Source organism: Suricata suricatta, chromosome 15 (genome assembly GCF_006229205.1).
Source record: "Suricata suricatta isolate VVHF042 chromosome 15, meerkat_22Aug2017_6uvM2_HiC, whole genome shotgun sequence".
NCBI classification, from domain to species: domain Eukaryota; kingdom Metazoa; phylum Chordata; class Mammalia; order Carnivora; family Herpestidae; genus Suricata; species Suricata suricatta.
Window position 1 is genome coordinate 49704538 of NC_043714.1, and position 12973 is coordinate 49717510.

The 12973-nt window shown below is 34.7% G+C and overlaps 1 protein-coding gene, 1 long non-coding RNA gene and 1 pseudogene across 2 annotated transcripts in view; all 3 read right to left on the reverse strand.

The window, feature by feature from the left end:
• Positions 1-3586: 3586 nt before the first annotated feature.
• On the reverse strand, positions 3587-6591 carry LOC115279258. Its single transcript, XR_003903310.1, has 3 exons — positions 6155-6591; positions 4662-4709; positions 3587-3624 (listed from the first exon to the last, which is right to left on the reverse strand). It is a non-coding gene; the product is annotated as an uncharacterized LOC115279258 (long non-coding RNA).
• Positions 6592-8510: 1919 nt separating this feature from the next.
• LOC115278837 lies at positions 8511-8721 on the reverse strand (annotated as a pseudogene).
• Positions 8722-8997: 276 nt separating this feature from the next.
• Positions 8998-12973, reverse strand: part of EIF3E (eukaryotic translation initiation factor 3 subunit E) — a 45295-nt gene continuing 41319 nt past the window's right edge. The window contains exons 11-13 of the mRNA XM_029923475.1: positions 10346-10448; positions 9923-10057; positions 8998-9182 (exon numbers count right to left, since the gene is read on the reverse strand). Coding sequence (XP_029779335.1) covers positions 9144-9182; positions 9923-10057; positions 10346-10448 — 277 coding nt within the window. The 3' untranslated portion in view covers positions 8998-9143. The remainder of the gene's footprint in view (positions 9183-9922; positions 10058-10345; positions 10449-12973) is intronic.

Sequence of the window (12973 nt, forward strand, 5' to 3'; positions counted from 1 at the left end):
ACTTATTTCATTCTTACTTACCCCAAATTTTTTTTGTTAACAACTGTGGAGCTGGAAAGAAGCATGATATTATGCAGGTATCTGCTCTGAATTCCATATCCATATTCTCCACCACTTAAAGCCATTGATATGTGAGGCGCCTGGGTGGTTCAGTTGGTTAAGCGTGTGACTCCTGACCTCTGCTCAGGTCATGATCTCACGGTTCCGGGGGGGTTGAGCCCCCTGCTGGGCTCTGAGCTGGCAGTGTGGGGCCTCCTTGGTATTCTGTCTCTTCCTCTCTCTTTGTCCCTCCTCCACGCTCTCTCAAAAAAAAAAAAAAAACCTTAAAAAAATAAAGTCATTGACATGTGTATACACATAACGTCTTCAAGTAAAAGTAACCAATAGGTGTTAGAATTATTCTTTGGTGATGATTAGAATATTGTACAGAAAAAGGACTTTGAATCTAAATTCCCTTTATTGGTTATCATGTCAATCACTGAAAAAGCTGGAAGAACATATGCCAAAACACACAACCACATGTTGTTTTTTTGGTCCAGTCATACATCAGAATCCAGCATAATTATTCTTGAATTAAAATCAAAAGCAAGTTTATAAGAAGAGATCTATATTTTTTTAAATACTGAGATTTCATCTGGCATTCAGTTGATAACAACCATTGTATTTATTTCACTTTTGTTTATAGTGAAATTAAAAGTTAAAAGACAAAAAAAAAGTCCTGCCAATTTAAATAAATTATGTGAAAGAAAACACTGCATATCACTGTATACCTTTATGAGCCTTTGGCATTTCTATGTTGAGCAAATATATTGTTCTAATGTAGTATAACTTTTTAATTTTCATTCTCTTATACTGTTCTAAAAATTGAAGTGACCTTTAAAAACAAACAAGCAAACAAACAAAAAAACAGAAGTTTGTCTGCTCCTAGAAGACAGAACCAAAAAAACATTGGGCAAATTTAAAAACACACACACACATTAGTTTTGCTTCTCTACAATTTAGTCATTATACTAGAATATAAGTTTCAAACACACAAAACCTCGAGTCTCCTGGTGCATCTTGTGTTACCATCTCTTATTCCACTGGCATTCCTATGTTGGAGCAGAGTGTTCTTAGGATAATTTAGCTTAAAAAAAAAAAAAGAAAGAGAAGAAGAAGAAAAAAAAAAAACCCTACAGTTCTTCCTTGTCTGTTCAAATATCCAGAGATGCCAAAGAGTTCTTTCACTTTTATTTTCTTTAGATGCTCTAGAAGTGATCAAACTTTCAGTAATTTTTAAAAATTTTGGTGAATGATAATTTCACTTAAAATTGATTCTCTTTCCTAATAAGAGAATGTAGCATCTTATAAAAGTGATAATTTTGTCAGTATGGGGCTATCCTTTTTTTAGTCAGTTTTTTATAGTGAACTATTCTTCCCTGAGTTCCGTAAGTCGCTAATGTCAGACAAGGAGTTTGCCAGGTGACCAGATGGTAAACCCAAGGAATAATGTTTAACTTACAAAGTTGTTTAGAGATTCACTTGAAATAATGTGCATGACTGTTAAGTAAAAGTGAAAATATGAAGCAAATAAGATAAATTTTTATTGATTATAGGCGAAACCTCATTTGAGTTCTACAAATCTTCAAAGAACAAGGCCCCAAGTACCACAGAAAGGGAGTTATTACCAGATAACCAAGAATGTAGTCTAATCACATCATCTACGAATTTCGGAGGCATACTGGTTATGTAGAGCACTGGGCAATTTCTGAACCAATGAGACCATCCACATTCTGCCCAACTTTTTCTAGGACTAGTTATACTAACTTGTCAGCAGATATTTAACATTTTAAATAAAAAAGGATAATAAGAGTTCTAATACTTTTTTTGTCACAGCTTCTTAACTTCTGTTCCTATCATGTAGTGATTACACTGCCACACATATGGCAGCTGACCTTTGAATATAAGATAAAACTTCTGATCTACCATTATGAGATTCATGCTTTATGCTTTGTTTGTTTTGTTTTTAAAAGCTGTGATGATTTTAAGCTGATCTATCTGTACTCTTTTCAGGTCTCCCTCACATCCAATGGCATGCACTTAGGAAACAGCTGGCAAAGGTTCAAGGTGCAATCTGTGGCTAAGAATGGAGAAACACTAACTGGCTTATGCACAGATGGACCAACAGTTCTGCCCCGATTAGCTAACCGAACAAAGATACAAAGCTAATCATGGGCTTCCTCTTTATGCAGACCATTTGTCTTTAAAATGAAGTGAAAAACTGCATAATCCCAAAGGATATCTACCACAGAGACTCACAGCAATGCCCTCTCTACTAGACTGCTGCTTCAGTATTTCCTAAACATCCCCTGTGTACCTGAATGAATGAATGGGTAGTGAAGGAGTGAGTAAATCTCTACAATATCTATTTTCATGCCTACTGTTTGGGGAGTACAAAGATGAACATGTATCATGGTTATTGTGCTTAAAGGGCAATGAAAAAGAATAAAGGTCCATAAATAAGTGTAATCCAATAGTATTTTATTCCCCTAGGAGAGCTGCCAGATTTCAAGTCTTGTTTAAATGTCTTCATGTGAACCAGTTTTCCTTCCATGCCTCTCTGAATAAACCATGTCTCTGGTCTTCAAACAGCTGGGGTCTATCACTGATCAACATGGGATATTAGATGTATACCTGTAAGCAATCAGACTTACACATATACGCACACTTAGTTTATTCACTGAGTTGCCTTAGTGGAGTTGTGCCTAAGTGCCCAAGCTGCTTCCCAGTTCAAAACAGTAACTTCTCTTTACCCCTCAATTGTCCTCACAACACTTAAAAACAAATGAATCAGTCTGGCATTGTTCTCCCAATCCCAACAGACTAAATGGAAGTCAGCACAAAAGTCAGAGTCTCAGAACCAAAATAGGAGATGCCTTAGGTTAATGTTATTTCTTGCAGATTCTAAGAGTCAAACAGTTTATTAAATACATGAAATGAACAATTAACAAAATATAACAGTGTTTGTGCTACCTCTCCAGAAAATTAACACTTTTCCAGAGGATGGCTTGATCTTTGAGAGAATTTAAAATGCATGGGAGTAAATTATGCATAAAAAACACACAAAACAGTTTAAAAGCAGGCTATTTTCTAAGAATCCAAATAAAGCCTCAAGAAAGTTTTAAACATTTCACTCTAGCAGATAGTTTGGCTCTGGCCTTGATTACTTTTCTTACTGATGGTCTTTATGCTTAGTATTTTACTTCTGACCTTTTTACTGTGGAGGTGAATCCAATTTGGGTTTTCAATTGCTCCTGGGTTAGCAGTGGTACCAGAACCAGAAAGATTTACTTCCCACATGACCTCTTTAGGATACTTGGAAGATACCTGTATCCCTTTCTTGGTCTACACATCTACCAGCTGGAAAAAAAAAAAAAAACAAAAACCAAACTGGTCATATGTGAGGATCAACAGTAGGCAGGCAAAGAACATGAGTTCACAATATTGTGAATTTGGAAATCAATAGATTTATCTGCTGTCCAGTGGTTTTCCTAATCATTGGGTAGTAGAGAGGAAGGAAAACGTCTGAGGTCATGTATATCTGTCTCTCTTTTTATTTCCATCATTGCCGAGAAAGAGCCAACCCTAAGAGAAAGAGAAGTTTTGAAGCATTTCATAAATTGCAGTTAGTAATGATTTTTGCAAGTCTTCAATTGACCTTAACCATTAAAAAAAAATCTTATAGAAACACTCCCTGTTTTCACACAAAATAGCACTTACTATATAGTATGTTTGTGTGTCTGTCACAGACATCAACTGTATATTCATGAAAACTAAAACAAAAAACAAAAAAAGGATGTGACCGTCTTTTGTTTGTTTGTTTCTTATCTCCAGTAACCAGGCATGCAAAGCAGCTAATATTGCCATTAGATTAGGAAATCAATGAATAGGAAATCTGTGATTTTGTTTGAGATTACTCGATAGGATGAAAATTAAAGATTTTGGATAGGTACGTTTATTTATTTTTCATTAAGTCCACATTTTTTTTCCATTATGCCATTCTGAACAGGATTCATTCATTCATTTGTTCCATTTATTCAATAACTTCTCAAGGGCCTAATATGGGGCCAAGCATTAGGGATTCAGTAATGAATAAGACAGATATCCATAAACAAATGCAAATGACAGTATAAGACATTAATCAAGTAATTACAAAATTTATAAAGTAATAATAGTATAATTCCAAGTGGGGTAAATAATACAAGACTATATCTAGCCTAGTCTAGAGGTAAGAAAAAGTTTCCTACAGAAAGGAAATGTCAAGTTTTCCTTGATATTTGAGTTCTGGAGGATAAATAAAATACAAACTATAAATGCATGTGTGCATGCAAAGTGGGGGTTAAAGGAAGAGAAAATTCATTCCCAGGCAGAGGGAACAATATTGCAAAAATCAAAGCATAGGAAGGATTATTGTTCTTTAGAGCAGTACTTTTCAAATGTCCACAATCCAACTGGTGGATTATGAAATCAACTTATGGTACATAATAACTATTAGAACAACAACAAGTTAGAAATCATTATATATACTAAGGGTGGGTATTGTTTCATAAAACTTCCATCAATCAAAAATAAGTATTTATTTTTTTATAGTATTGGATCATGATGTGAAGTATTTTTCTTACTCTGCAGCAGTCAACATAGCTTGAAGGTCTGAGAGGAGGCCAGTGGGGCTGGAGGGTGGCATGACATGAGGTTGACACAGCAAGAAAATAGCAGATAATTAGAGCCATGTTAAAAGAATTCAGTCTTTTTAAAAAAAAATTTATGGTTATTTATTTTTGAGAGGTAGAGACAGTGTGAGCAGGGGAGGGTCAGAGAGAGGGAGACACAGAATCTGAAGCAGGCTCCAGGCTCTGAGCTAGCTGTCAGCACAGAGCCCGACGCGGGGCTCAAACCCACAAACCATGAGATCATGACCTGAGCCGAAGCCGGAGGCTTAACCAACTGAGCCACCCAGGGGCCCCAAGAATTCAGTCCTTAGGTTAAGAACAATAGGGAGCCATGGAAGAATTTTAATCAGGGAAGAAAAATGCTCAGATTTTTGAAAAGGTAACTATAATTTGGAAAACAGGTAGAAATGGGGGTCAAGCATAGTTATTTGGAGAATAATTCAGAAGATACTGTATTCACCAGATGATGGATACTAGCCCGGGCAAGAACCATGGTGGCATAGGAGTAGATGGATTCAAAACAAAAATAAAATAAGTTTAAAGAATACAAGTTGACATTGAAAAATGGTAAAAAAGAAACCATCAAAGATGAAGAAAAAATCATTGAAAGAAGAAACTAAATGGAGGTTTAAGATCTTTTTTCCAGTCATTAACTGGAAAGATCTGAGGAAATTATGCAAAATGCAATGGAGCATAGGTGACAGAGATAAAAAATGGGGAGGTTTCCTTGGGGAACTCAAAAACAAAGAAAAACCTGATGAACCAGGAAGAATTATCTAAAAAAATAATTTTCTAGAACTAATGCAAGACAAAAGCCATTTCAGAATCAGAAGACCAAGAATCTCAACCAATATAAAGTTCACACTTAGACACATCATAGTGAAATTGTAGAACACTAATGAAGAGATCCGAAAAGCAACCCAACTAAAGTCTCATTACAAAAAGAATGAACAAGAAAAAGGCATTATTGTATAAAATAATGTTTAATTTGTAAAGTACAATAAAAAGAACAGAATATGGACACAAAGTGGGGAGGAAGATCACTGCAGTAAAATCTTCCTGATATTGTTGGGAAGGGGTAGAGATAATTTTAGGACATGAAGTTAGAAAACACATTAAAATGTCTAAGATGATCAGTAGAAATAAAATGTTTAGTTGCTGGGGAGGAAGATCACTGCAGTAAAATCTTCCTGATATTGTTGGGAAGGGGTAGAGATAATTTTAGGACATGAAGTTAGAAAACACATTAAAATGTCTAAGATGATCAGTAGAAATAAAATGTTTAGTTGCCCAACTAAAGTGAGAAAAATCAAACCATAAGAAGGGAAGAAATGGGGTGGGGTAAAAACACCAAAATGAGACAAATAGAAAGTCCATAAATAAGATGGTAGCAATAAACTCGTATAGATTAGTAATCATAATAAAAGGAAATGGATTTAACTCACCAGTTAAAAGTAACAATTGTCAGACTGGTTCTGAATACTCTAGATAAAATAAGAACCTCGGAACACAATGTGCTCATCAACACACAGAATGAATTAAATGGAATATTCAGATAATAGAATACTACAAAGCAGTGAAAAAGAATGGATTATGGCTGATACACCAACATGAATATATCCATACAGATGAACCTCAGTGCTGGAAAAGTAAGCAATAGATTTCAAAGTATGATTTCAATTAAGTACATGTCAAAAACATGCAAAAACATTCTTAGGTATGTGTGTGTGCAGGTCTATGTGTGTACAATAAAACCATATAGAAAAACAAAGGAACACAACACAAAACACAAGTCATGGTAGTGTTGCTTCTCCAGAGCTGAGGAAAATACAATTAATGAGAGGCCCACAAGCTCTTCAGTTACTAAGACCATCCTATTTCTTAAGAGTAGCAGGTAGGAGACACTGTAAAAGAGCATTGGTTTTTATTTTTAATATTTATATATTTTATGTATTTAACTTGTATATATTTTAAAAGGCATAAACACATATGCTTGTGAATACAAACTTTTTTTAAAAATACACAAGCAACTACTTACTTAATATAAGCTTCATGAACTCTTGTTCTTTAATGTGTTCTCAGTGTCTGTAAAAGTTGCTGACACATAGGAGGGTCTATTAAGTACAAACGAATAAAAGTACAGGGCACAAAAAAAGAAAGTTAATCAGTGCATAGCTTGGGCTCAACATCTTTACTGGGACAGTTTACCTGTTAAGGTTAAATTCAGAACCAGATAATTATTTTATGCAAGCTTCAAAAAATGCATTTTAACAATGAACAAATGTTGGTAATGTGTAAAAATGGCCATTATAGTTTTTTTTCTGATTGATACTAGTAATCTATAGTGGCATCACCTTTCAAGTTCAAAGGGCAGCAATATGTGAAAAGCAAAAAGTGGTAGGAAAAGTGAACATTAATTATTCATATAATGGATAACCTTGAAGGAGCAAACCATAAATAGAAAAAAAAATCAAAGAGATGTTGTTCATCAAAGTTTTGTCTGTTCCAAATAGATTTTTTGTGTGTGTGTGGGGTCACTAGGATCCAATGATTATACTGGTAGAAAAAATAGAACATCCTTTACTCTCATTTGAAGATAATGGTGCCAAGAGACTTGAACAGTGTTGTGGATCAAGATCCTCCTTTCCCTTTGTAAATTTAAGGGAATAATGATGTAACAAAGGGCAGTGGGGTATAACTGAAAAAGTTTGTTTTCAATTAGCTGCTTGAATATTTACTAGGTGTGACTTTGAGTATCTGTTTCCTCATCAATAATATACAAATATTAGCACCAAAATTTCAGTGTTTCCAGGCACTCAAATGTTAGTTTTCCTTCTCTAAAGACATAAATGTGAAAGTGCCTGATACATAGTAAATGCTTAATTTTAGCTTCTTATCTTTCCTGAGTTGTTTTTTTACTGGTCCACTAAAGCACATTAAGTAACTGTTAGGCTTGCATTTAGCTGCTGCGTAATCACCTAGAAATCCTTGCCATTAATGTGGTTTGGTTGAGCTACAGTCTTAAGATAAAAAGTCACTAATGTTGCTTTTTGCCCTTGGGTCACTTGTGAAGAGGTAAACAGGCATCTTAACATCCTTCACATTTCTGTATAACTTGAGTAGGATATGCAGTTCTACATAGTTTTGTGTAACTATCTCTAGTTTTTATAGATTTGTACTTCTGTTTCACGGAATTAGCTCCTCTACACAAAATAAGAACAGCCTGTTTTCAATCTAGTTCCTGATATGCCACTTTTTGGTATTTTAGAAACTTGGTCCATTTTGTACTAGAGATGATCCACTGGCAATAGATAAATAAAAAATTAGCATCTGAATTATCGTAACCAACAATCCTCCCGCTCATTTGAGCACCTTTGGGCTACAGTTTAGAACTAATAAACCAAGGGTCTGAAATCACAGCACATGGGCCAAATTCTTTAAACTTAACTGCAGGCTGAGGGTGACCTGATCAGACACCAAATAAAAAACCAATATGCACATATCTTTTATCCTTGTATATGTTGCAGAACTCCATTTCTAGAATATTCTCATAATGAAAAAATTATAGAGATGGAGGACAGATTAGTGGTTTCCAGGGGTTAGAGGTGGTAGAGGTTAAGTATAAACATGAAGGAAATAGCATGAGGGAGAAGTTCATGATAATGATAGTTCTTTATGTTATTTTTTTCAAATAAAAGTTCTCACCAACCCAGTGGTGCAGAAGCCTAGTAACAGAAAAGTCATTTCCCTGATAAAACTATTTTTCAGTTAGTAGTGATGTTTATAGAGTGATAGGATACAAGCACATGACCTTGATGCAGCATAAATATGTGTGCTATGCCATGTACAGCCCCTTATAGACCCAGCCTGGTTCTCCAACACCTCCTCTTGGAGTTGTGCCTCATTTTATTACTAGTTTCATCTGAATCCACTTGGGAATGGGGCAATTCTGCTTTTGTTTCTTGGCCAGGAATGGCTTTATCCTCAAAGTCTTGTGAGAAGACGTGACAAGGAATAATCAACCTCACATACCATGATGTTAGAGAAAAGAAGGTAGTTATTGATCTTGACTGCACTTAGGGTTATACAAATTTACACAAATGATAAAATGGCATAGAGTTATTTACACATTGTGGTAATGTATCCTAGTAACACAGATGAAAAACTGGGGTGAAATAGGTTTAGGCTACAAGAGACTTCTCTGTACTATTTTCAAAACTTTCTGTGAATCTATAATTATTCTAAATGGAAAGTAAAAAGAATACACACGTCTATACACAAGGAAATATGCAAGATAAATTGAAACACAGTCAATTTTATTCAAATTCCCCCAAATGTATACACAATGTTGTTTCTAAAATGTATGTCATCCTTTATATAATGATTTTATTATTTCATCCTTATAGTTTTTTCATCTTGTCTTTATACACTTCTTCAGTAAAAGCCAGAGTCCTGAGTTGCCCAGTTAGGAGCCTAAAACACGCAAAGAGAAATTGACAGGGTTAGAAGAAAGTACTTTCTGAAAAACCTAACTTAGAAAGTGATACTGCATTTCCTTTCAGTACTTCTGGCCAAACCACTCTCTAAGATTTTAATAACCTCTGCAATTTCTAAATTGTGCCACTTATAACAACAAAATATCAAAATACCATCTGAAAGTTTTTGACCAATTATAAAGTATAATGACAGTACCACCAATATTGTAACAGAAGTCAATACAAACTGGTCTTTAAGCATACAGAAAATAACATCATATAGAAGTTATTTTTTTAGGTTGAGTTATTCTAGACTTGGCTGGAACAGTCATGAACAATAATTTCCCCAATTCTTCCTTCTCTCCTTTGAAAGAACTACTCAAAGGATACAAATCTTTTGTTAAAATTTCAATCACATGAGATGTCTGAATGTTCCGTCTATTTTAGGAAGCAGTTGCATTTCCTAAAAATAATAACTTCCTACCCTCCAGTTACCATATTCACAATGGCTAAGAAGCATTAAAGCTGGTTTGGGATTCCAAAATTACAAGGCTGTTCAAATTTCTTTAATACCTAGTATGTATGATCTTTACCAAAAGAGGGGATATATATTTTTTCTGACATAGTTAAATATGAGTTATCAGATAAAATCAAAATTTCAAAGATCAATACTAAACCACACATGTAAGAAGTAATAATGTAATATTCAAGACAGAATAGAAAATATGTGGTTCTTACCTCAGACCTACTATTCTGATTAAGTTTCTTCTCAATATTCATGGCCAACATCTGGCTTCTAAATGAAAGGCTTTTGGTCTTTTCAATCACTTGCTGATAGGGTGAGACAGCATTGTTACCCATAACCACATGGCCCTAAAATGAGACAGAGGGATGTTGATCCTGTAATACTACAACTGAGTATCTCAGTAAGTTATCAGCATGGTATCGCACCACTACCTGACCTACACACATTTTCATGCACTGTACAGAGATGATAATATAATTCTTGCAACAAAAAAAACAGGTGGTTGCTGTTGCCTTAAAACAAAAGCAAAAATTCTAAAAGAAAAGAATAAAAGGTCCTAATGAAAAATTTCCAAAAAAATATAAAATATTCAGCAAACTTATACCAAGATGTAGCATAACTAACATAATACTCACTAATTTAGAATCAATCTTGGCATCCAGTCTTGCATTTCTAATCAAATTTACGATCCATCTTTCAGCTTCTTCTGGAGTCATGTTCAGTTTATCTGCCAACATGCTAATGAAAAAAGTAAAAACAAAGTTAATGGAGTCTAACACCCTGGTTTCATGTCCACAGTCTGAACCACACTCTGCATAGACTTTCAGGTATTTATGGATCACCTTCTCTTAAATACTATGACTTAAGAACTACACTATTCATGTTTGTGCTATTATCTAGAACTGTGTATGATGTATCCCATTTCACCAACCAGACTCTAAGACCCCTGAGGGGAGGGAGTTGCATTTCACATTTATAGAAATCCTTTTGGCTTCTTGCAGGTGCTCAATTAGTAATGCTCTTAGAAAAAGGTTCTGTGATTTATAATGATTATACAAATTAAACCTACTACAAGAAACATCAGTGGTAAGTATAATATAATGAAGTAACTAAAACTCAATGGCCAATAAATGGCCAATGAATTTCAGAGGAAATAGAAAGATACACATACACAAAAAATGAGAAAGGTAGAAGAGGGAGGAAGACAGGACAAAGAGACAAAGAGAAAGGAGGGAGCTACGGAGATGATCAAGGTTAAAAAGAGACCATTATATGGTTCAATTTATCAGGACTAGCCCTCTAATGTTATCACTGGTTTGAAGAAAAGAACTAGAACCAATATTACAGTTTTCCTTAGAATATTATAAACGAAAATTCTTGATCTGATTTCAAGACACTGGCAATAAATAATTATGTAATTCCAGAGTTTCCAACACAAATAATCGAATTTATAAAAATACCCTTATGAGAATAGTATTATCTATGCTATCCTTATTTTATGCATTTACTGAAAAAGAGTTAAAAGAAGTTCATTCAAAAGATAAAAATTAACGGGGTGCCTGGGTGGCTCAATGGGTTAAGTATCCAACTTCAGCTCAGGTCATGATCTTGCCATTCTGAGTTCGAGTCTTGTGTCTGTGCTGACAGTTCAGAGCTTGGGCCTGTTTCAGATTGTGTGTCTCCCTCTCTACCTCTCCTCTGCTTGCGCTCTATCTCTATCTCTCTAAAAATTAACATAAAAAATTTTTTTAATGTAAAAATTGTTAGGTTATTATAAAATATTTAAAAAATAAATCTATGAAGATATAACCATTTACAATTTACCCTTAAGGTGAGCCTGGGTAGCTCAGTCAGTTAAGCATCTGGCTGTTTGTTGGTTTTGGCTCAGGCCACAATCTCACAGTTTGGGAGTTTGAGCCTCATGTAGAGCTCTGTGCTGACAGTTGGGAGACTGCTTGGGACTCTCTCTCTGTCCCTCCCCAGGTTGCTATGTCTCTCTCTCAAAATAAATAAATAAACAAACCTAAAAAATATTATCCTTAAAATATGCTTGGAGTTAACATCTTGATGATGAAACTGAGCAAACAACCATAAAACTCCCTGGATTTATGTAGCAAAATTTTGTTCTCTATGTTTTTGTGATCAATTTTGCTGTAAATATAACACTATCAGCAAGCAGAAAAAACAGTTAATCCATGACTATTATTTCAATTTCATGGGTTTCATTTTATTCTCTTTATCACTGTTCTCTAATAACCCTAATTTTACTTAAGCTACTAAAAATCGGGAACTGCGTCAATTTACTTAAACAAGCAGGCATGTTTTTGACTAGTAAAAATTCCTGCAGCTGGTGTTTCCTGTGGTTTCCCATAAACTCCTGTGTTTCCTGCTGATGCTTGACTTATCTTAGAAACGTTTAAATTTCATTGTCTTTGCACTGTTACAGTAAGCAAATGTCTGCTACTCTTACTTAAGCTCAACTCTAAATGTAAAGAACAGATTTTCCAAAACATACTCATTATTTTATCACCTCCTATAGCAATTCACCTTTTGTGAGCCTCTTGCATCCCCCCAAATATATCTAAAGTGAGGTGAAAGCATTTCACTTTGTAAAGTACAAAAGAAACTAAATATATTAAAATTTCAATGTTTAAGATGACTATATCCTATTTTAAACAGGAGAATTATTCTCAGTAACCTATGAATTATGTAAAGCTGGTATTATAAAGGTGTTTTTGAATTATAATATACAACCTGTCTATGAGGCTGTTTAAGTAACTAAAGTTATAATGAAACATGGTCTTGAAGCCTAGGTTCTCTAGTAGATTCCTCTTCTTGCTGCCACGTCTAACTGCGAAGATCTGTAATTCTCTCTTGAACCACTGCCTCTTATCTAACCATTCTACTCTCATCTTGAAAGACTCCTCCCCACCCCGCCTCCATCATACTAAACCGCTATTCAGTACATCTGCCAGGTTTTTAACCACTTCAGAACTTTTGCATATACTGTGCCTTTTGCTTAAAAGGCTCATCCATCTTCTTCTCTTAAGTAGCAGTTACATGGGTCTCAGCTAAATAAGCCTTCCAAGACAGCTCTGTAAACTAGAATATATCTGTTTGATTTCATAGCCCCTCTATTTTCTTTGGAGCAGTCATAATAGCTGTAACTTTCTTTTGTTGAGGACCAGCTTTCATGATACACTGTATTTGCAACCAAAGAGCATGTACCAAAGTTTTGTTCACTGCTATCTACCTAGCAATTA